Source organism: Psittacula echo (assembly GCF_963264785.1).
Source record: "Psittacula echo genome assembly, chromosome: 3".
NCBI classification, from domain to species: Eukaryota; Metazoa; Chordata; class Aves; order Psittaciformes; family Psittacidae; genus Psittacula; species Psittacula echo.
This window is the reverse complement of record NC_137736.1, coordinates 73,911,831-73,937,540: the sequence shown is the minus strand read 5'-3', so window position 1 is coordinate 73,937,540 and position 25,710 is coordinate 73,911,831. Positions and strand designations below refer to the sequence as shown.

Here is a 25,710-nt window from a genome sequence, read left to right as displayed (position 1 = left end):
AGTACCGCTTCTGGAGGACAGGATGAAGGAAGCACAACACGGTGTCTTTGAACAATCAGCAGAGCTGATGCTGAATCTGAACAATCTCACTGTGCTGGGTTTGAACAGAACATGCAGAGCTGTGGGATGCCTGTCCTCTGCAGCCCAGGTTACAGGACTGCCAGCCACACAGTGCTGGAGCAGATCCACTATGGGCAAGCTCTCACCTGCTAATGCAATCCAACAATCCCTGAAACTCAAATGCAGCAGGGAAAGTCCTTATTGAAGCTTAAGTTAAAAACCAGCCAAACAAGAATTGAGACACATCTATCCTTTGAGCACTCACAGGTTGTTGTTCCACTGCTCCATCTTTCTGTGAGTGGACAGAAGAATCCTGGGACCAGACAGAGGACTCTGAGAAGGTTCGGCTCCGGGCAGACTTCAGGTTGGGGGTTCCTGGAACCGATGGCTGTTCTACCTCTTCATCTTTTTTCAAAAGGGAAGCAAAGTCGATGCCAGATCTCAGGAACTCTGAATAGGTACCTTTTCCCACCATTTTACCCTACAATTAATATAAGCTTTGATTATCTTCATTATATACTTTCCATAAAGGACAATTTTTCCTATCTAGCCTTGCTACCTCTGGGGTTCTGCAGTTGCTGCGCACATATTTTGCTTCAGTAACTGAGCTGAAGCCTCCACCTACCAGCTTTTCATTTAGAAGCATGGAAACAAGCTCTTTACCCTCTAAACCAGCCCCTTCCTGGCAGCTAAACAAGCTAAGGAACATATAAACGGGATGACAGAAGTCCCAGCTACAGCCAGGTCAGAATTACCTCCTTGGAGAAGCTGCAGGAGACAGCCATGCAGCTTTAGAACAAGCTGCTGAGCTACATGCATAACTATCAGTCTTTTTATATTAACCCAGACTAGAAGAAAAACAGCAACTTAATTTTCTGGTCCTCACAGATCTACAAGGAACAACACAGGACATTTACACACTTCCTACAGCTCTATCACAAACTCATTTCCAGAAAGTACAGTAACTTCTAAAGAGATCTTAATGGGTGGAAAAAGACTGCTAGTGTCCTTTTTTGCAACACTGTGATGGATCAGAGGTAATTTCACACATTTCATTATCCAAACTTAAAAAAAAGGAAAAGAACCCCAGCTAAAACTCTTGCATTCCCCCTCTACCTGTGAACATCTGGTACAACAAAGTTTGGAAGGAAACAGCTCTCGGCTCATTATCAAAAGGTATTTATGACCATTTCTCAGCCTTAATTTAAAAAGGGACTGGCTGCAAAATCAACATAGCTCTTATTTCACACAGAAGTGTTAAGAAACAAGAAAAAAATCAAAGCATTAACATGGTCTCAAAATAAGTGATTCTCTCACAGTATATTATACGTATGTAAGATAAAAATCAGGATATAAGATTACATTTTTATATATGAGAATTCAGAAACATTTCTCAGGGAAGGTATTCTAAGAAAAATCAACTTATTAATAATTACAAATATTTAAGAACATTTATGATCACTAGTAGACAGAAAATATATTTACAAACTAAAAGCAAAAACCTTTAACCATTGGGGTTTTTCATTCTTAGATTAAAAAGGGTAGTTAGAAAATATGTGAGATATAAAAGTATAGACACTGAAATCACTTACATCTTTTAGAATTAGAATCTGATTTGCAGCACGGAGGTATTGTAACTGGTGAGTGACTAACACAGAGATCTTTTGATGTAAGGCCTGACAAATACATCTGTAAAGAAATGGAAAAATTAATTAAAAATGAAGTTTCCTAAAACATTTCGACTCTATCTGACTTCAATTATACAATGTTTAAAATAAGACAAAAAAAAAAAAAAAAAGGCCCATGTATGTGAGATTTGTAAGGGTTACACTTAACAAACATGTTCCTTATTTAACTTCGTAAGTTCTCAAGGCAGGAAAAAAAATAAATCATATGGTCTGGATGAAAGACAGGAAATACCTTACGGAAATTTCATTAAAATTGTCTTGAACATCCTCCTAATAAATGTACATGTCATAAGCTGAATTGCAAAGAGGGTATTTAACAAAAATTAAACTAATAGAAAGAGAAAGCAGGGTAGCACACTGCGGGCAGTTATGGAAAAATACAGCAAATAAAAGTAACTTATCTGATATGAGCTTTCTGAGCAGCTCTAACAGTGAGCCACTGAGAGTTCTGGAGGAGCATACAGTACTACTGATTTGAACTATATCGAAGTATGTATTGAGGAAGAGGAGCAAAATCCTTCAGCCATCTCTGACCTTTTCCCATGGAATGAGGGCTTACCTTCCTTCTCAAGTACCTCACCTGCTTAGCCTAGAGGCTTTCCGAGAAGTACAGGATTTGAAGAGAACAATGAAGAAGGGACTGGGCACACCAGAACCAGTTGGCAAGCGCAGCTCAATCCAGTCCAGTTTTAGCAGAAAATACACCTGGTTATCTTTTCAGCAGAGTTTTGAAAGGCTCCAAGAGCCAAAAAAACCAAACCCAACCCAAAACCATGGCAGTGGAGCAATGGTTTACAAGTGCAAAGATCTGCAAGCACACCATGTACAACAGGAACAGCACAGACATAACTGACATCTACACCTATCAGCATTGCCTTCACCCCACAGAACCCTTCAAGAGGTCTGTCTCCATTTCTCAACTACTCGCTCTCTTAAGAAAACAAAGAAAAATGATATTGTGTAAATCTGAACTGTCCAGTGAAATCTTACACGTTAGTATTTTCCATTTGGGTCAGGAGTGCCTTTTTGAAGATCATCTCCCAGTTGTCTCAACTCAATCTGCCGTTGCTCATACTGTTCAGTAGCATTGGGGCTCATGAGCTGGACTTCTAGACAAAACCAAGTGGGAACACACACTTCAGTAGCATCCCTAATCAGTATTCAGCCAACGAGGAATGAAGCCTGAAGGGCCAGGCTGCAGCCTGCTCAAAGCAGAATCTTCTGAACTGCACAAGGTCCTTTGCACCACATGTTTTTCTCCACAGATCTGTCCTGTCAGCTTATTTTTGCTAACATGCTAACTCCCACTTGCTAACATGACACAGGAGGGTGGCACTCACCACAATGGAAAAGCAAACTCCCACTCCCAAATCTTTTCCCTTCTGGTGTTCTCAAAAAAACACCAAAAGGAAAACCCCAGCAGTCCAATACCAGAAATTCAATGCAGAAATGCAAGTAAGCAGTAAGGGGAGCAAGGCAGAAAAAGAACATGATCTTAACAGCAATGATATCATATTGCTTACTGGGTTTCATTCATTCATATACATCCAATTAACTCCACACACAGACAGCTTTTAACATCTATTTTATCACTCCTACAAAGACTGTAGGAAATAGAGTACTATAAAGTGGTTAATACTAGTACTAGGCAGTATAATTACATGCAGAAAGTATATTACAGTGTTCCAAATAAACTGCACGGTAAAATGAAGTTAAAGGCAACACTCTTTGTGAGAAAGTTATATGCTGGCTATTCAGCATTCAAGAAGAAATGATAAAGACCATGATGTCATTCTCAGGTGGCCAACCAAGATAACAATTAATCAAGGTATATGCAGCTGCATAACTATTTCAGCAGTTGCAACTATTCATACACCAAGCCCTTTGAGGGAGTATTATTCTGGTGTGCTTACTGTCCACCTTCTTAGCAGCCACTGAAACAAGCCACATGGCAACTATAGCACCAGCTAAAGACACGCAACAAAACAGTCTTCAACAGAATCTACCCAGAGAAGTGGACAAAGATCAGAGAGGCTACAGGAAAGGCCTAGCAGGAAAGCTGCCAAAACAGAATATATCAGGTATTCACTGTGAAGAGATCTATCTTTCTGTTACATAGTCCCAAAGCCTATATACCACTTCCATCACTGAATTTTCTGTGTGCCAGGTGTCCTATAAGCTGTTAGACATACAAGCTAGCCACTAGAAAATCTGATGGCTGAAAACCTTTAAACCTCGATCCTGAGTCACAGTGAGTCCACTGCACTTTAAGTGTGCAATGGGGGGGGGAATAGAAAAGAGAAAGAGTGGGTTATCACAGCATCAGAGCAAACCACTCAGAACCGTGAAACCGCGAGAGCTGTCAGCACAGCATCCTGCATGATCCTGATCTCGGGAGAGAAGGCAAAATTTACCTCTGTGGAAATTTATACTTCCACTGATACATCAGTTCACTCAAGTGAGACTTTTAAAAAACAACACCTCTCGATTTCATGTCTATCTGAGTAGACAGAAGCTAGCTGAATAGTGTGTTGATAACGGGAGGAGAAAAATTGTTGTCGCAATTCAATGGCATGAGCAAAGGGAAGAAAAATCGCAACAAAGAGTGTATACTTGGATCTATTACCAAGTTAAACAACTCACTGCTCAGACAGCTCAGCAGAAAATTCTGCCTTTTAAAATACTGTATCATCATGAAGCATAGAAATTGCAAATCTAGTAAAATACTTAATGCCTGTTTCGAAACATTGAATTACTTGGGGTTTATGTTCAAAACCTTTTTAATTATTTCTTTTTTTAAAATATCCTCCCTCTCACTTGACAACATCCACTCTGCAGTTTACAGCAAGCAGTTAGTTTGTACTGTGCCTTGGCTGTCAGAGAAGGTTGAAGCCAGACTCCAAAGAAAGGCTCAGCAAAACTGAATGTGATAAAAGGGCTGGCATAAAACCCAGAGAACTCAATGAATTCTACTACAACCTGGTATTGTTTTAGAACTGAGAAATAAAAAAAAACCCACAAAACAAAACAGTCCATAAGCATTTATATTTTCAACTGGTTCACTAAGGCTTAGTTTCATTATACATCTACTTTTAGAAATACTGCTCTGTGTAGCTGAAGAAAAGCAACCATCGATTCTAGGTGAAGCACCCAGCTGCAGGTGAGACACCATCTGACAGTGTCTCCCCTCCTCAGGGATACAGAGAATCCAGGGAAAGCCTGCCTTGGCAGGCTACGTACCTGGTCCGAGGGTCCCCACATCTGCTGGAGTATGCCCAGATTGCCGCCACCTTTTTACTTGCTGTCTAAAAACCCCACAAAGTTCACCTTTTTTGTGCTTCTCTGTTACTCTTGAGAGACATACTGTTAGACTTGCCAGCACATTTAATGCATGACAACAGGACAAACTACTACACAAATTGTAGTCGCCATTGCCACACTTACTAAATACACAAACATACACGAGTGTGCACACAGTCAGATGAGATCAAGACAGAGAAGACTCAAAGGTTCTTCAGCCTCTTCAGTACAAGAAAAAGGGGAATGAAGGGACTATGAAAGCTGCATCCTCTTCCCCAAGCTAGGAACAATTTAAATTCACAAGTGTTCCAGACAGATGTTGGATGGGGTTTTCTGCATGTTGCACTACTGCCGATTTAAAAACAAACATTGCTCTTTGACAACAAACTCCTCTATAATTAGAAAAAATATCAATTAGCTTGAGCTTTGCTACTGCAGAGCACGCAGCAGAAGACACTTTCTCAGAAGGGGGCCTCCAACAACACAGTGCTCCTATGCAAAGGCAGCGTCTTGGCGCTTTCCTGCACACAAATCCTCTTTTGTTCTTCCTTCCCTATCAGTTTTTTTTTAATTGAGACAAGTTGTTCTTTAATCTTTTTTAAGTTTTTATCTCCAAGAACCAGCTTTCTTTCACCTCTGTAAAGTGTCTGCTCTTTAATGATTCTAATTTCTTCCTTGCCACTCTTTTTTTCCTCTCCTTTTTGGAAGTTCACATCCCAGTTTAACTTTAGTTAACTTTATTTCAATTGAAGTAACCACTGAAACGAAATTAAAGCACACAGAAGTGCTCACAGGCATAAAGCCTTTGCTATTTTAATATACTTACTGTATTTCCTTTCCTCTCCCTTTAAATTTAAGTGGCTTAGGCAAAAGAATCCCTTAGTTGGTTTTGTACATTTTGAAGTTTACAAAAAAAAGTGTGATATGTTTGCCAGAGACAAAAAAACCTACTTCTACTATGCTGTTTCTATTTCTATGCCTGCTAGCCACTTAACTGCATCTTGTGAGAAGTCCCTGCCTCCTCTGGGCTAACGTACAGGACTGGTCCACAGAATCCATTACCCTGTCCCAGGCAGCAGTCAGAAGTGGATACCTGGAGAAAGTATATACATAAACATACAGTGATGCTTCCTTTGGTATACATTTCCAGCTTCCAGAGTCCATCTATTAGGGACTTTTTGAGCCAGAGATCTTGGTGTTTAAGTAGCTCTTTGTGAACTTTTCCTACAGGAATTTGCATACCTTCCTCTTGAGCCCATTTCTGGTTTAGTATTCATAATTCTGTTTGGCAACTGCACCCACACACCATTAAAGCACACAACTACACTGGGGCTCTACAAGTGGGCTGGTTTTTTTCGCTTGATTTTTGTGGTATTTAAAATAAAACAACCAAAAAAAACCCAAAAAACAAACAAAAACAAACAAACAAAAAAAAAAACCCCACCAAAAAACCTCACACAACCTGAAAACATTTTGGTGAGATAAAACCTAAAACTTTAGGTTTTGGAAAACACACAATGTGCAGTGATCACAATTATGCTTTTCACTTTCTGAAAAAAAAAACCAACAAAACCCCCCAAAAAAACCAAAAAAGCAACAGCAAAAAGCCCAACCCCCCAACATTACTTCAACATATTACTACAACCCTAAGCAACACTACTACAACATATTAATTCCCTACAATATATACAACAAAGCTCATGGAATTTCAATTGTATCATATAAATGCAAAGGTATGACTAATACGTATTTAACAGCAACACCTGTAATACAAAAAAAAGAGATGTACAGGGTATGCAAGTTTGCCCAATACTCCTCATTAGGGCTGTAACCATTGCAGTGGTATCAAGAGGCATAATGGGCATGGACCAGGTGAGAAACACAAAGTGGGAAGCCTTAGAGATACCCTAGATTTAGAGAGATCCTACCTGAAGGGGAACAGAGTGAGATCCTTAATTTTACACACCAACTCCTCTGTATACTTGTTATCAGAGGACAAAGTACGTCATAGCTGCATGTAATACATCTATACCTTTAAAAACAGCACCAGCATGTACATGCCAGAGTTACTTTTGCTTGGTTCCTTTGACACATTGATTGTGTCTGTAATCCCTCTACAGAAACGAGACATGCCAGCTTTTATCTGCTAGTTTTACAGGACTGATGAGCTCTGCTTTCTTTTAATCACCTACACCACTGTAACAGTACTTTTTCCTCAAAGTTCCAATATTAAAAAAGAGCAACATGATTAGAGATGCAGCTTTACATTAGATGCCCCATCCCTGGAGGTATTCAATGACAGGATGGATGGGGCTTTGAGCAATCTGGTCTAGTGGAAGGTGTCCCTGCCCATGGCAGGGGAGGTGGAACTAGATGATCTTTCAAGCCCCTTCCAACCCAAACCACTGTATGATTCTATGATCTATAAGCATACCCATCTTTGAGATACAAGACTGGAAGCATTCATGGACTCGTAAGAGTTCCAAAGAACAAATTACTTTAAACAGACAAAGTAAATATTCAGATCTGTGTTATCTAATGAAAAACAAAATTAAAGAATTCTTTTACTCATTTTCCCTACTTCATTTTGCTCCTCCCCTCAAGCATTTCTGGGGCTTAGGTAACAGTCCACTGAGGAACTCAGTATCTCTTAAGTCATTAACTTCTCATGATAGCATTTGCCACTCTCCTGTGCTGTCAGTTCAATTCTTCCTCATGTTTTTCCACAATTATGAAGGACACCATTGCTACAAAACCATGTCTGCTCCCTTCTTCTTGCAGAAGAATGCTTGATTACCTCAGATGGTAATAGAGAGACTTTATGTTCCAGGACACCTGGTCAACTTGCCAGGTGACTCTCCAGTCAGCCTCAACGGTTATCCCATGACCCATTCCCCAGTTACATGTCCTTTGAGTTCCTACAGGAAGCCAACGCTTTATTACTAAAGTGCTCCATCTGAACAGATGGTAAAGTTCACTACTGTGCTGTGATAAATGCAGTGATTTCTTCTGCAGCTTTTATCTGGTTCCAGAGGCAAGAGTGAGAAAGACAAATGACCATACATTCAAAACAGCCTCCTGCTTAAAAAGAAGTATAAATTTGCAGAATTCTGTTTGACAGTATGAATGACACACCTGTGCAGACCACTCCCAAGTACCATCACAAATTTAAGTCTGATTCTAAAAGATTCCCAAACTGTCCTGCAACTCTCACAAGCACAGAGGAGGAACAGAAAGAAATCAGGCTGACTGTCAGCTGAGACTGCCACACAGCTCCTGTCATCAAAGATACAAGAACAGTAACTAGAGAAGAGCATCGGACTCCCCAGATTGATAGAATACAAATCTCACTCTTAAAAATACCATTTTTGAGTCAGTATCACTGATAATGGGACACAATTTCTATCCAAGCGTTATGTGAAATCGTATAATCAATAGAAATATGTTTACAATGATGCACAGGGAGAGCAGGAAATTTCTTCGTCTGCCACTGTCATGGTTCAAACCCTGTCGTCAAATTAGCCACGCAGTCACTCTCTCACTCCTCCCCTTTTTCTTCCCCCCGCTCCCGGAGGCATGGGAAGGAGAATCAAAAGAATGTAACTCCCACGGGTTGAGATAAGAACAGTCCAGTAACTAAGGTATAACACAAATCACTACTGCTACCACCAATAATAATAATGATAAAGGAAATAACAAGGGAAGAGAATACAACACCTCACGACCCATCGACCAATACCTTGCCCCACCCAGCAGTGAACCAGCCCTTCCAGGAAATCTCCATTACCTCCTGGGCATGACGTGCTGTGGTATAGAATACCTCTTTGGTCAGTTTGGGTCAGCTGTCCTGTCTCTGCTTCCTCCCAGCTTCCCCTCCTCCCTGGCAGAGCATGAGACTCACAAAGTCCTTGGTCAGACCAAACATTCTGACCAGCAACTAAAAACATCAGTTTTATCAGCGCTATTCCCAGGCCAAAAGTCAAAAACACAGCACTGCACCAGCTACTAAGAAGCAGAAAAAATGACTGCTGCTGCTGAACCCAGGACAGCCACACACAGGAAAATCCACATCTACTTCTACTATGCTTTTTCTAACTTCTATACTTGCTAACCAAGCACAACTGAATGATTTTCTTAGAACACCACAGGCTATGCCAAGCTTCGTCATACAAAGAAAAGTACTTCTGTATCTGTATGACTGTCCTGCATTTCAAAATTAGAGGTCCCAAAATATTATTCCTTAAAAGTTAATGAAAAGCTATTTTCATTCTTATGTATATAGGTGTATATGTGTATATATATGCATATTTCCATATATACACATAAATAGATACAAAAACATAGAACTATACTGGTGCCTCCCCACTGAGCAAAGGCTGAAGCTTGCCTATTGTTAACTACCAAGAGAACTCACAAGAAAAGAGGCTAAAAATAACACAGAAATAGGAAATCTCCAGTTCATACCTTAGAAGACCCACAGAATCTGACCAGGAGAGAGAAATTCATTGGAAAGCTGGGTTTATGTGCTTCATTATCCATGGTACAACTTGTCTAATGCTATGAAGAAATTCTCACAAGACACAGCCCCTTAAAAGTATCATGGACTGACTGCTTTCCTACTGAAGCTGTGCTCTCGCATTCTCTCTCATTTGAAAAGTATTCATATATTGTAAAATGTTTACTGCAGTAGCTGAACAGAATGGGAAGAAGCAACACATGTAATGAACCCGCCATCCACAGACCATAGCCTCAGGAAATTACTAGAGACATACCTATCTTTGATACAAACACACAGATGAGACACTCCTAAAAAAATAAAATTAATATAAAATAACAAGGGAAAGAAGAAAAAAAAAAAGGGAGTGAACTGAACAATATCCACTTCAGATTCTCATTAAACAAACCCTGATTTCTTCCATCTTGTCCATTGTTTTATGCCTCGTGGTTGGGACTCCTGGGGGAGGCTTGCATGAAGTGGTGTCTCGGACATTCCTCAGCAGCATGTTCTAAGAAATCATTCTTGCCCAAGTTCTCTCTCTTCTCAACATGTCTAGCACTATTCAGGAAACATTAAAGAACATGCCCTGCCCTGCTTTTCAAAGTGAGCTAGTGAACATAACACTCTCCCTGCTACTCCCAGCACCTCTTGTAGCTGCCACAAAGGCCTCAGAAGACAGCATCTGTTTGTAAAAAAGTCCTCCCTTAAGATCTTGAAGAGGGAGGCATTGCTCAGTTTCCCTTGCCACCCTACCCCATCTGTTTTCTCCATAAAATGCTTTTATCTGTTTTGCTCAAACTGATCTAAAGTTGGGGATGAAAAGTAAATGAAAGTGAAAGAAGAAGCCCAGCTAGTTTTCAGAGTTTCAAATTCTTCAAGATAATCTTCTTATTCCTCTTCATCTCCACAAATTTATCAGCAAAATATACACTGTGTTTGCAATGATTTCTCTGCTCTTCTATGGTTCTGCACATACAAAAATCCAGACTTCCAGTTTTGCAGTAGGATGTAGATCCTTCCAACATCACAGCCCACATAAAACATAGAATAAATACAGAAGGCAACCCTTCCTCCTTTGCAAGGCACTACTGTACTTTCCTGTTTTCCTTTTTAAGGTGAAAAGACCTTAAGACTTAAGGGAGAGACAGGTTAACATCTCAGGTAGGTGAACTTTCAGAACTCAGGCACTGATATAGTCAAATGTTGGAGCTGTAGAGCAATTTGTGCAGAAACAGAAAAGCAGCTAAAGCCTAAGATAGCTTCAACAGGCATTAAAGGAATTTGATAGAGTATGTGAACTACAGAAGTAATAAACTCCATCTGTCAGTCGTGGCAGGTGACAACAATCCTGCACAGAATAATGCACATGAAGCCTATGCATCATAAAATTCTTACTCCATACTGGCTGATGAAAACAAACAGTAGCTATTTGAAGAAATCAATAAAATAAAACAAAATGTGGATGGGGTTTCAGAGGGATCTCTAAAGTTGAAATTGCAAACATCAGTAGGATGTACTGTTTTCAAATTTAAATACTAAAAGCCACCCTGCATGGGGAAAAAGAACACAAAAGCAATGCTAGTCAGTGCAAATTCTACAACTATTTCTGCAAGACAAGTTTTTATGATTCTCTAGGGGTGGAGAAGAGGGAACAACAGTAAAACCAAATTAATTCATGTATTTGGACTGTGGAATACAAAGAATGTAAGTATGCTCAAGAAAATGCTCTCATTTAAGGTTTCAATCAAACCCCACTGAATTCAGTCAATGGATGTTTTTCCTTCTAATATATACCAGATTATACCTTTTGATACCAAGAGCCGCAGGCTATGAAGTGCAAGGACAAAACACTGGCTGTGAATAACTGGATTATTCTCATACCCACTATGTGCCATAGATTAGGCAGTTTGAAAGAAGAGACAGAGAAGAGGAAATTCATTGAGAAGTGAACCTGACTTTTAATGAACACTACCCTATTTCTTCAGGAATGGAGGAAGGTCCAGTATCTCTGTCTGTAATGTATAGCAAAAGTTTGTACATTCTCTTTTCCTCTATCTCTGCTATCCAGTCTCCCTGTTTCACCTACCTGAAAGAAATATCAACCACTCAAGAACCAAAATGAAAAATCACTCAAGAATCTAAGATCGTTCTTTTTCTTTAGCCGCTTGAATTAAGTGCTTATTACTACGCAAATAAAGCTGCAAACTAAGAAGTGATTTAAATCCCACCCAATATTATTCTTCATTCAGCACTAATATTCATAAACCCCTATTCTCATGTATGAAATCTGACGTTTTCCTCAAGAATATGGCATGCATTCCCTTAAGAATAATTCTAATTGTATCTGCAAACCAGACCTTTATGGGGCTTTTAAAAATAAAGAAAAAATGAAAGACACAGAGGAAAAAAACCCTATAGATCTTCCAAATACATAGAGGAAAAATAAATACAGAAAGTGAATGCATTAAGTTTTGTGAAGAGATCCATCTCCCCAGGCATGCTTTCTCAAGGTTTTCTATAAGGAATTAAAAGGTAACAGTCGCATTTTAAATTAAAATGAAGCAGTAACATACTTTTCAAACAAATGTCTTCCAACTTCAGCATCGACTGCACTCAGTGGATCATCCAAAAGATAGATGTCTGCATCTTGATACACGGCTCTAAAAGGTTTAAAGAAAAGTCAGTATCAGGAAGTCTCGCATTTGCTTACTTTAGTGACTAAAGTCTGACAATTTGTAAATTTTAGACACAGCAGAAAGCACTAACCTGGCCAGATTTACACGGGCCTTCTGTCCCCCACTCAGTGTAGCTCCACGATCTCCTATTACTGTTAGGTCCCCATTTGCTAATAATTCCAAGTCCTGTGGATGTGAAAGAACAGGTATCAAGATAATTTTTTTAATGATTTTAACTTCAAAGACTGAAAAAGCTGCTTCAACATAGCATTTTCCTATTTGAAACGCATTAACTTACCATCTCACATTAAAATACAAGGATTTATACTAAATCAAATATCTGCAGTTACTTTATGACTTTGGATCTTCAGCAAAAGATCATTAAGAAAGCAGGAAAAACAGGTGAGATCTTAAAAGTTCACTTTTTCTACAGCTTTACCAGAGGGAAGTGCACTACCTAATTCTCAGTCTTAAAAGGAATAATTATGATGTACAACAGAAAATTAGTTATTTTTTACTAGAACAGAATTAGCTGTCACAATAAATAAAACTGAACTAATTACTATCAGTATATTATTTTGCCAATGTCCCTAAGAACTGTAATGTATCATTTATTCTTACTGCAATGTATACAAGAGAAATAACCACAACATTCATCACACTGATTTGGTTAATTTACAGGGCTTAGAACTATGAGTAACAGAACAAAATTATACATTGTTCCATGTCATAGAATCAGAATGGTTTAGGTTGGAAAGGCCCTTAAGATCATCTAGCTCCAACCCCCTGCCGCAGGCATGTCATATTATTGTATTTCCTATTCAGGAAATACAGAAGTTTTTATATTAATCTATAAAACATATTCTGAATGTTTTTTCACAGCTTTTCTAAGACACATAAATTTGAAAGAAAACTATGAAAGCAAATCTATCATCAAATATGAAGTGGGTCTTTTTAAATGCAGTTTGCTGTCTTTTAAACTCACTGAAACCATAAGTTTAGACAACAACATACGAGTAACTATCAGCAGGAGATATTAAAACTCTATCTACCCTGTGTAAAAACCTTGCAAAAGAATTTTCATCAGAGTAACCATCTGCTTTTCACCTGTGTAGCTGCTGAAAGGAATATCGTAATATGCTGCATAAAACCATTTTAGCTGCCAAGCAAAACGTCTGTTTCTTAACAAATCTGGCTTAATCCTCTTCTATATCTCATGTCACAAACTCCTTTGCACACAGACCTTTCAAAAATATTTTTCCATAGAACTACTAGGGCTCAGCAAGTTCTCCAATATATAGCACTAAGGTTCTTTTGATAGCTGTTAGCAATGCATAATACACAATATACATTGCATTCACCTAAAAAACCCAAACAACATATAGGATATTTACAGAAAGCTAATCACGAATAGTGCTAGCCTGATCATTTGTTTTCCACCTTTCACTGCATTTACAGACAGACCTGCCTTAATACCAACAAAAAGTGCTAAACATTCTTATGAAATTAAATAATTGGGAATAGCTTTTAACAAATGTATTCGTGCTTCACATAAGCTACAACTCCCTCTAGTGGAAATTTTAGGAATTACAAGAACTTGCTTTCACACGGTTGTTCTAAATAATTACACATGTATCTGTTAAGCGACAGGATTTATTTCACACGCTACTCATAATAATCAATTGTATATATTATATATTGCAGCATATACCACAAGTCTGAAAGGACACCAAGATAAAAATAAAGCTTGTGAAAATAAAACATACCAAGAGAAACCCATACCTTTTTAAGAGCACAGACTTTTAACACTTTTTCGTATTTTTCTTTCTCATATTCCTTGTCAAACAGTATATTACTTCTTACTGTACCAGAAAACACCCAAGGCTGCTGAGAAACATAGGCAATTCTTCCAGTAACGTTTATCAAACCTTTATCTTTAGGCAGCTCACCAAGCACAGCACTTAAGAGTGAAGACTGAAAAGATTAAAAAAGTAAAAAGCTTGCATTAAAGGCATCACAGAGATTGAGCAGTGTTTATTGGTACGATGGCCTATTCCACCCTGTCACTCAAACTATTGCTAGCAGGAAAGCACTTGTACCCTTTACACACAGGCTAGAAGCAACGCACAAAGTACTGTTTAACTCTGAACCATCTCCTTCCCACTCCCAGAAGGACGTCTGCCTTCCTTGAATGCCAGTATCTTGAAGTGTGTTATTATACAAAGAAAAGAACCATACATTTTCAAGTTTCTAGTCATGTTTAACACTCATAAAACCCCTACAAAATGGATTAAACATTAAGACTTACTTTTCCAGCTCCTACAGGACCAATCACAGCCAGTAATTCCCCTCGTCTGACAGTAAAAGAAATTTGTTGAAGTGCTGGGCTTTCTAAATTCTATAGATTTGAGAAAAAGTTAGGCTTCCTCAGTAATGAAATAAACACCATCAAAACAATCTTTATAAAACAATGCACACGAATCACTATAAATTAGCAACCCATACGCCCACTGTATTTTCAGGCATACATTCTGCCTCTTCAGTAATTCACACTTTCAAAAGACCCTGATCCTTCACCACAAACAAGTAACACAGATGAAACAAGGTTCAAGGAATAAGGCACCCCAAGGCAGCAGAACCAGTGCTTCCTCAAAGCCCACACATCCCTGCTGCAGCTCAGCACAAGGCTGGGGCAGCAGCCTCAGAAACAAGAGGCTCTGTGCTGGCCACCGCACTGGCATTCACAGCTTCAGAATGGCACATCTGGCAACACTGAGTAGCTACACAAATACTGGAAAAAGGGAGGGCTAGCTCATGGAGCCCTAGGAAAGCCAGGTCTGCGTTTGCTCTAGTCAAGTCTCTATTCAAAGTGAAAACAGTAAAATGCTGTTTGATTTTACACAACTTCATCTTGTATATCATGGATTCTCAGGGACTTTTCATAGACAACATAGTGGGTTATTTGTGTGAATACATACTACCTTAGGATTGTCTGTTTAACATTCCCTTTTTAGCATGCTTATCCTTTATGTTACACTACTGATAAGAGCTTATTTCCCAACATATTTTGCACCTCTTCTATCAAGGTTGTAAAAATGCCTTTTTCTTGTGGAAAGAAAGGATGCTCATGTCTTCAATAGCTAAGGGGCTGGTGCAGCTCCCTCTCATTAAAGCAAAACATCCTTCTAAAAGGATACGCCTTTACATGCATCTTAGACCACACTAAGCATGACTGACACTAAAATGCAAACAGGAAAATATATGCATTAAAAAAAAAAAAAAGTAGCATTTCCATTAAAGGGCCAAACAAACCCCAGTCTTAAGCTCCAAGACAGGAGAGCAAGGTGAATAATATTCAGTGTACTTAACAGCTTGCAGACTGCTTAAAATCTCCAGCCACCTTTTACAGGTCAAGGCCGAAGAGGCCACCACCTAACCCCGCATAAATGATGCTGCATGACTGAGTTCTAGAACTGCAAAAAGGGGGAGCTTGTGATTCATTTCAAATTATCTGGGAGAGACACAGCAACAGTATCTACCCATACACATGATGGTTGGGAGAGCTGGGCTAGAACACATGTCACCTGTGCCAGGACAGATACTCAGTTAGGCAGCACCGTGCCCCGAGCACGTCCCCCACCACAGCTCCCACCTCGCAGAAGCACCACAGGGTTCACAGATCAGTCACACTGAGAACCCAAACCTGTGCATGTTGTGCAACTCTGCAGAACTACTACTTCTGCTGCTACTACTAATGTCCACAAGGTGGCATCACCGGGGCTTTTTTCCTTCACCCCCCTCCCAATCAGCATTTTACCATGAATCTGATTTCTCCCTCCAGAGTACACAGTTGAGGTGCTCAGCTAGTGCTAAGGTCAGGGAAACGTGACCAACTTACGACAGCTGAGTGTGCTTGTGGTTTGTTTGGGTTTTTTTCCAATGCAAAGCTTGTAGGAAGAGAAAACATTTCTTACTACATCAGTCTGTATGGAAAAAAGTAAATAAGCTTTCAGACACAAGTCTTTCTTCAGACCTCTTGAGGTTGTGCTTTTGTATTCATCAAAGCACAAATACATTCTCTCTCATGCTCCATTTTTTTCTTTTAAATACATATCCTAAGTGCCCAAAAGCATTATAGAAATTTTCAGCAAGTTTTTAAACTATTACCCAAATATTAAAGTAGTATTGTAAGATGTCAAACACCCTATGCAAAAGTAGTAAAGCAAACACCTAAGGGACACAGTATTTTTTGCAAAATAGCATTCCTTATAATTAAAGGCAATTTGTCCTGAATTCATCACACCTATTTTTAAGACACTAAACTGAGGCACTTAAATTAGAGCACAAACTACTATTACAACTAAGTTATCTGACAGCTCATTACCACAAATGTCCCAGCTCCCCTGTGCCCTGTCAACTATCTGCGTCTTTCACTTCCCTTCTGCCACTTGTTCTTGCCTAATCCTGCAGACAAGTTGTCCAATGGACTCAGTTATCAGAAAATACATCACGTTAGAAGTTATTAATTTTCTATTGCATTATCTCTCTGAACTGGTTCAACACAGGAAGGCAAATACATGCATTAACACCAGCACAAGTGAGGGAACAGATAGATACACAGAGTGTGAGGACAGGACACAGGAATGATCCCCTGAGGGACAGTAACTCCTTAGGTGAGCATGGGCAGACCTTACATATCCTACAGACAAGAGAAAGAACAATTCATCCCATCTAAAGGATACAGAGATCATTTGTTGCACAGAAGTCCTATCCTGCTGAGGCTCCACATTTAAGTGACTAAAATTACATGGGATAAATTTGGCCTCTGTTCAAATGCTTTAATTTTAAATCTGAAGTGGCTCAGTTGAGCAGATACTGTTCTGTAAACTTAAGGCACAGCAGTAAAAAAGCCCTACTGAAGAATCCCTAGCTCCATGCTGATACCAGACTAGCCTGTGGGACTCAAGATAACACTTGTCTTATTGAAACAAGAGTGTGACCATTAATTAATTAGTTTTCTTTATCTTTTGATAAACTGCAATAAACCATGCTAGCTTGTTTTCCTAAAAGTCTAGCTAATAATCCCTTTTTTTACTTCCAGTGATTTTGGTTTCACGGGCTGTGGTTTTGGGAGTTATTTTTGGTATCTATTTTAGCACACAATCTTTAAAGTAAAAAAATTATCATGCAGCTATACAGAGATCCAAGGAGGCTTGAGAAACCCTGCCAGGGTAGCAAGCTAAGTCACTTACTTGAGAAAGGATAGAGTATTTTTATTACTCCTTTCCTAACTCTTCTCTCTCAGAGCTCATCACCTTTTCAGTGAAAAACTCTATAAAATTACTTTGCATCAGTGTAAGAGTATGTAAGAGAAACTTTCTGAGCAGCTCTTAATAGTTCTGGGAGAACTGTTCTCCCATGCACACCGCATTAAATACAAAATTAAAGTTACAGTAACAGTTCTGTGGGTGGTTTGTTGGTTTGGTGTTTTTTAAAATCTAAAGGCAACCAGTAGTTCTAAGTTGCACTGCCCTGCCTTATGCAATATAAACAAGTCTTGGAAAAAAACAAGGTGTTTTATGGGCATATTATGCAATCATTTCCTATAAATTGTTTACAGTGCTACCTGTGTTGGTTTGAGAAGAAAACAGAGACTAAGAAAGTACATTCCATTTTGCATTAGAATGTATTCACCATTAAGTTTAGTATCAATTACTTTGTCAGAATTCGTTCAACATCTCAAAGATTTATGTCACAGAGACAACTCTGAGAAAGTAAAGCTCAATAATACAGCAATTCTTTTTTTTGTAGCTGAGTAGTAGTATTAGATATATTCGCACGTTTTCACACTTTATCTTTCTTGGGACACAGCACACATATGTGAAGAAGGTATATAAAGAGCAATATGTGACATGTCTTATTTGCATTACATTTAAATGCAAAATTCATTTTTAGAGCTTCCACCATTTGTTATGGAGACTCAAGCCTGTCTTGTGCAAGGATATTGGCAGCTCATAAGACATAAAATAATTCATCACAAATTGCTGCTGACCATAGCAAATTGCAGTTTTAAAACAGAAACAACAGTCAACCTTTGCCTTTCTTACAGAAAAGGATACAGAACAGATTTATCAGGTCTGTGTTGTCTCTTTTTCTAGCCATTTTGGTAGGTTTGGTGCCTTTTAAGCAGGGAAAAATCTGTAGCTGAACAGTCTCAATTAAAATACACAGAGTAACAAACACATCCAGTCTAGTATCTAAAGCTTCCCATTCTAAGTAGTATAATATTGAACTGATTCAAGACCAATGGACTGATCAACATTCAGTTTACAGGAAAAAAAAACCACATGCTAAGTTCCACCTTACTATGCTTAATTCCAATTTAAGTATCTCAGTTACAATACAGCCCTGTTATGAGATACTTTCACAAAGAAACACACAGATACTCATTAAGAATAATATTCAGGAATACCTGATTTTAAATGCACTTGGTAGTGTTTTCAGTACTATTCTAAAGAGTTAGCTTAACACACTAAATAGATTCTCATATACAAAAGATGGAATACAAAACATTAGCACACTATAGATATACACTTAGAATGACTGCAGTGCCAATATACTTTACATTTAGTAGAAGTAAATTTACCTTATCCCAATAGCAAGTCAAATCCTGGACATGAAGAATGATATTCTCATTATTACCATGCAGTTGTGGTTTGAAGTGTGAGACCTCATCAAGTATCAGAAAGTTCTGCAATGAAAGAGAAACAGGAAAAAAAAAAAAAGAACAGAAATTTAGTTACTGAATTCAGTAACTAAGAGGAAGCAGAATCATAGAATCATAGAAGAGTTTGGGTTGGAAGGGACCTTCAAAGGTCTTCTAGTCCAACTCCCCTGCGATGAGCAGGGACATCTTCAACTATCTATACACATGTTCCTTTTACTTCAAAAATGTCTACAACACCTCTTTCCAAGTACACTTCTCTCCTACATTTCAGACAGCTCCAGAGTACGTCGCACTTTTGCACACACATAAACAGCAACACATTCAGCTTTCAAAATAGGCTGTTTCATTACAAATACAATTGCAAAACTAAAGGCTGCTGCTGTCTGTGACATTAAAACAATGTTAGACTAAGAGAAGAAATCCACATACCATCCAAATTGATAATCATACCTTGATTCGTCTTATGCTAACCACTGCCTCAGACGCTCTCTCAACAGCCGCAGGGAAGAACAGCGTTACTGTCAGTCTTACTGCGCCATACAGGGACACTGCAACAAACACCTGACTTGCAGAAATAACATTGCCAAGTAGTACATATGCCATGAAAGTCATGAACACTGTGATTTTGCTTGCCACAAAGAAGGAGGCTAAGTTCAGTCCTCGAAGGTAGGAGCTTTTCATAATCATGGCAATCTCCTTCCTAAAAATGCAAAATACAAACAGCTACATCAAACTCCCTTGTTAAAGTTGCCCTCAACGATTGGATGAGGAAAAACAACTCTCAGGATTTTACTTTTATATCCCTTCTCCTCCTGTTGGACGCCCTCAACTCACATGTAAAGAACTGTTAAGTATGTTATATGTTAAATAACAAAAGATAATTTAAAAGGCTTAGAAATCAAGTGGGGAAAATTATTACATTTAATATTTTAGTAGCTATAAAAAATAGTTATTTTTGGGAGACAGAAAACCAAAATACTCTTTTTTTATCTTCTGCTTTGGTCAAACCAGTATTTAATTCAGATTCCAATTTGCTCTGAATCTTCCTGGGTTGCATATAAGAGCAAAGAGGAAAAAAACCTCTGTATAAAAGGCAAGCACCCACAAACTCTTTATTCTTTCAATACCAAAATCCAGTACAGCACAGTCACAAAACTACAAAGATCAACATATACGTGGGAGTTGAAAAAACAGGGCAACTTCGAAAGGATCAAGAGCTCACCTACGGCCCAGGCGTGGTCATGATTTTCACACACTAACCTGTCCTACTCTACACAAAAATAATCTGCTATTATTCAGCTGCTGCTCCTCTAAGCTGGATCACAGTATTTGCAAGTATTTCCTTTGATCTCAATCTAAATCCTTTGTGTTTTGGAACCTGCTCCTGACTTTTTTTTTTTTTCTCCCTCTAGGAATTCAGGTTCATAATTCAAGAAATACTAATCTGTGAGGCCAATTGTTCTGTCAACCATTACCCTAAATGTGACTGAAGTAGTGCACAGATGAAAGAGTCTCCCTTCAGCAACTGAAAAGCTGATGATGTGTATGTTGTCTATTTCCACTTCAGTTAAATTTCAGTTTCCACTTCAAAATGACTCACCAAGTCCAACCCTCAAAATGTTACTGCATTATCTACAATGTGGATGCCATCAGTCTTAACTTCTTATTAAAGTAAGTTTTCCTTGATCAAGAGCACTGTAACAACTTACTCCTTTCCAATGTGTCCTGACTACCCTGGATTTGGAGAAGGCTGAGGTTCTTAATGACTTCTTTGACTCAGTCTTCACTGGTAAATGCTTTGACCACACCACCCAAGCCTTGGAAGGCAGACACAGGGACTGTAAGAATAAAGACCCTAGGCCCACTGTAGGAAAGGATCTGGTTCAAGACCATCTTAAGAACCTGAATGCACACAAGTCCATGGGACCTGATGAAATCCATCCAAGGGTCCTGAAGGAGCTGGTAAATGAAGTTGCTAAGCCACTGGCCATCCTATTTGAAAAATCATGGCAGTCAGGTGAAGTTCCCGACGACTGGAAGAAGGGAAATATAACCCCCAATTTCAAGAAGGGGAAAATGGATGACCCGGGGAATACACACCAGTCAGTCTCAACTCTGTGCCTGGCAAACTGTTGGAGCAGATTCTCCTGGAAGGCATGCTAAGGCACATGAAAAACAGCAAGGTGCTTGGTGACAGCCAGCATGGCTTCACTAAGGGGAAATCCTGCCTGACCAATTTGGTGGCCTTCTATGATGGAGCTATGGAACTGATGGACCAGGGGCAGAGCAGTTGATGTCATCTACCTGGACTTGTGCAAAGCATTCGACACTGTCCCACACGACATCTTTGTCTCTAAATTGGAGAGACATCAATTTGATGGGTGGACCACCCAATGGATAAAGAACTGGCTGGATGGCCGCACACAAAGAGTTGTGGTCAATGGCTCGATGTCCGGCTGGAGACCGGTAACGAGTGGTGTCCCTCAGGGATCGGTGCTGGGACCGGCCTTGTTCAACATCTTTGTCGGTGACATGGACAGTGGGATTGAGTGCGCCCTCAGCAAGTTTGCCCATGACACCAAGCTGTGTGGTTTGGTTGATACGCTGGAGGGAAGGGATGCCATCCAGAGGAACCTTGACACACTTGTGAGGTGGGCTGATGCCAACCTTATGAAGTTTAACCAAGCCAAATGCAAGGTCCTACACCTGGGTCGGAGCAATCCCAGGCACAGCTACAGGTTGGGCAGGAAAGAGATTCAGAGCAGCCCTGCAGAGAAGGACTTGGGGGTGTTGGTCGAAGAGAAAATGAACATGAGCCGGCTTCAGTGTGTGCTCACAGCCCAGAAAGCCAACCGTATCCTGGGCTGCATCAAATGGAGCGTGACCAGCAGGTCGAAGGAGGTGATCCTGCCCCTCTACTCTGCTCTCGTGAGACCTCACTTGGAGTATTGTGTGCAGTTCTGGTGTCCCCAACATAAAAAGGACATGGAACTGTTGGAACAAGTCCAGAGGAGGGCCATGAGGATGATCAGGGGACTGGAGCACCTCCCGTATGAAGACAGGCTGAGAAAGTTGGGGCTGTTCAGGCTGGAGAAGAGAAGGCTGCATGGAGACCTCATAGCAGCCTTCCAGTATCTGAAGGGGGCATATAAGAATGCTGGGGAGAGGCTGTTCATTAGGGACTGTAGTGACAGGACAAGGGGTAATGGGTTAAAACTGAAACACGGGCAGTTTAGATTGGGTATAAGGAAGAAATTCTTTACTGTTAGGGTGGTGAGGCACTGGAATGGGTTGCCCAAGGAAGTTGTGAATGCCCCATCCCTGGTGGTGTTCAAGGCCAGGTTGGACAGAGCCTTGGGTGATATGGTTTAGTGTGAGGTGTCCCTGACCATGGCAGGGGGGTTGGAACTAGATGATCTTAAGGTCCTTTCCAACCCTAACTATTCTATGATTCTGTGACTTTATCTGCTTGAAATAATGTCGAATACAAAATTCTGAAACAATTCCTAATCTCTCTTCCCAAATATTCTGGCAATTCTCAAGGAAATTCTTCATCATTTTGATTACCTTCCACTTGGAACTATACAGTAAGATTAGAAACTCAAGTTATGATGATACAATTTGAAGTAAATTTTCACTTAACAGAGAGAAGAATGCAAGATGCTCTACTGGAAAACTAGTTAAGCAACTTTCCCACTACTCTTGCCAAATTGGCTGAATTGACAGACTTTCAGAGTTTCAAAGACATTTTTTCAGCTTAAAGGCTCACAATCTCTGATCTCCAGAGTACAGTGAAAGAACACTTGTATGTAAACTATTTGAATTGGGTCTAATTCAATTACTTCAACAATCCTGGATGAAACACTTTTCCCACCCTCTAATAATCCTTAATAATCCTCTCTACTATCTGCAAATAATCAGCAAGTTCTTTGTGCTACTCTCTATAAAAATCAGATAAATTACAGCCTACCCACAGGCTGAATATAATACACTACACTGTCTTAGGGCAGAAGCATGAAACCAATATGGACAGCCACAGGAGAAAGAGCAATGGAGGAGCTCAGATGTTACCTTAACAACTGTCAAGGGCCACTGTAAAATACTGGGCTATAAATACCTGGCTGAATTGAAGACTTTTAACTACAGTTTTCCACAGCACAGTTAAGGAAGAGGGCTCAAGATGTGTTTTGGAAGAGCTGCTTTCTCTCCCTCACTAAAAAGGAAGCCTCTAACCCTAATGACATGTTGAACTTGGAAATCTGAAGTTTAGTGATGTGAATATGCCCACTGAGGAAGCTTTCAATAAAAAAAATATCCTCTCTGGCTCCATGCAAGACAGCAAAGCTTTCAGTCAATCAAGAATATTCAATCAGCACATGCTCCTAATACCTGAAGGTGGAAATGATTATGTGCATGGGAAGAAATGTCTCAGGCAACATTAGCAAGTTTGCAAGCCTGTACATGGATGTAAAGGGAAAAAAAAATCCTTTAAAAAAGACTAATTCCAAGTAAAACAAATTAAAAAAAAAAAAAGGCAGAATCTACAGCAGGATAACAATCTTCCACTCATGTCAGACATAACATGAAAATTAAATTATGAGAAATATTCACCTGAACTACTTATTCTTTAGTACTGAATGCTCTTACACTGTTAAGTAAAAGTGCAAATATTGACTGAAAATGGAATTTAATAAATTAGTTTTCATCAGATACTGATGGACATCAGAAATTAAATGTCTTAGGATACCAACTCAGCTGGCCTTGCCAGTTGAACAATTAGGGAATTTCCGAGCTGCTGTCTTTCTCCCCTCCACCTTCTCAGATGGCTTGAGCAATACTTCAAAACACAGAAAGGGAAGCAGAGTACTACCTGCAGATGCTATCATTTAGGACAGAAAGTCAGATTTCATGTATTTCTCAGGAGGGAAATGTCTTGCTACTTGGTTACTTGTTATTAGTTTACACAACTGGGGATGAAATTGTTTAATTACAACTACTACAGTTTATTAGTTGCTGGTTTTAAACACAGCCATAAAAGGAAGCATAAAAACACAAACAAGTTATAAATATCAGAGGTTTTTTTTTCTGTCCCATTAACTGTATTTTCATTACTTCACTCTAAAACTATAAAAAGCTCTAAAATAAAAAAAATTTAAAAAAAGCCAAAGAAGTTCAAGTAAACTGCACTTTAAAGTACAAAATAATACAATTATTGACATGTAAAAAAATGGAAACAGATACTGATCATATACCAAGCTGTATCTTTCCAGGATTACCTTCTTAAACCATTCACAAGTTCTGCAAATGATTTTTCCCAAGCATACATCTTTATTATCTTCATGCCACTTATGACTTCATTCATGGTCCTAATTCTGACATCTGTTAAGGCAGCTGTCTTGCTTCTGTAAATAGCACAAAGTAAAAATTCTCAGATTCTTAAAAGAAGAGTATTTACAGTGGCATAACATACTCATATTAATGAAGTTTTTGCTTTGACTTGTATAGAGGACTCATATAATTTTAATTGCACTGAAGGGTCTTCCTAAAACAGCATCTTAAAGCTGACACACAGCAGACAGATTTGGTGTATCTGTGTTCCTGGTATCCCCTGTTCCCTGGGAACTAAGTTGATTTAATGTTCAGTTATATGTCAGCTTGCACAAATACGTCATATTCTTTGAACCACGTTATTTGTGTGCAAAAAAAAAAAAACCAACCAACCCTCGAAAGAAAAAAAATATAGAATTTAGGACTAAGCAAAAAATCAGATAATTACTTTTAAAAATTGTTTTGAAAAGCCAGAACAACAATCCTTCTCATAAGACTCTTTTGATGTTGTTAAAGAAATTTGGCCTCTGTGTGTGTCTTTTTGAGATTAACTCAAAAGCAAAGATTACTTAGTAACAGTACATGAGCTATAATTTAGGAGAGCTAATCTAGATATGGCTTAAACAAATTAATATTACTTAAGCATTAATTGCAATTATCACTAAAGTAAATAATCTATTTTAGTTCCACATTATGTTTGTACTAATGAACAAATGGGAAAAATATATAATTAAATAATAAAGTCACAGTTTTAATTAGGAAAAAGCATTGGAAGTTAGACGCCACATAATGAATGTACAAACCATGCTAATAAAGCCTATTACAATTCTGAATTCACTCATGTAGATAAACCGACTTCGCACACAGTGAGCTAAGGTAGGCCTTATTTTGATAAAACACACCTTCCCCTGCTGGATTTCTTATTTTTGTATATAGCAACGAAAGTTAAAATTCAGAAATCACATTTAAAATAAAAATAAACTAATAAACTTTTAAAAGCTCTTCAGAAGGTGTGAGCTGGGTTTTGTCAGCTTAACCTGCCTGCCTGTCAGATTTCTCTGATGTGCTGGAAGAAACAGCAATGTTTTAAACACTTAAGTAGAAAGAATTTCAGGCGCCTGCTCAACATCTATGAAAAACAACTTCTCAACACCAGCGCTGCATAAATGTTGGGATGGCTGAAGCAGGGTATTTATGCAGGAAGAAATATTTACACAAGAAAACTAACAAAAGCGATGTAGAAACCTGGCCCTAAAACAATCAAGATTTCTTACTGAGGAAGATAGCTTTGCCTGCACCAACTGTACTGACATGAACAAGGTTATCTTTGCTAAATCCTCTTTCCCTTTTTCAAAATGGGACAGTAATAAGAAAAACAACCGCTCAAAGACTGTGAGAGCTCATTCTTTCCTCCCCATACACTCAACATCACAG

At 39.0% G+C, this 25,710-nt stretch overlaps 1 protein-coding gene across 1 annotated transcript in view; it reads right to left on the bottom strand.

Moving 5' to 3' along the window:
* Window positions 1-25,710, bottom strand: part of ABCC4 (ATP binding cassette subfamily C member 4 (PEL blood group)) — a gene marked incomplete at both ends in the record, with an annotated part of 149,712 nt that overhangs the window by 99,579 nt on the left and 24,423 nt on the right. The window contains 9 exons of the mRNA XM_080612854.1: window positions 326-541; window positions 1,653-1,749; window positions 12,120-12,206; window positions 12,313-12,407; window positions 14,004-14,195; window positions 14,530-14,619; window positions 18,868-18,972; window positions 19,399-19,648; window positions 24,225-24,350. Of these exons, the coding sequence (XP_080468980.1) occupies window positions 326-541; window positions 1,653-1,749; window positions 12,120-12,206; window positions 12,313-12,407; window positions 14,004-14,195; window positions 14,530-14,619; window positions 18,868-18,972; window positions 19,399-19,648; window positions 24,225-24,350 (1,258 nt within the window). The remainder of the gene's footprint in view (window positions 1-325; window positions 542-1,652; window positions 1,750-12,119; window positions 12,207-12,312; window positions 12,408-14,003; window positions 14,196-14,529; window positions 14,620-18,867; window positions 18,973-19,398; window positions 19,649-24,224; window positions 24,351-25,710) is intronic.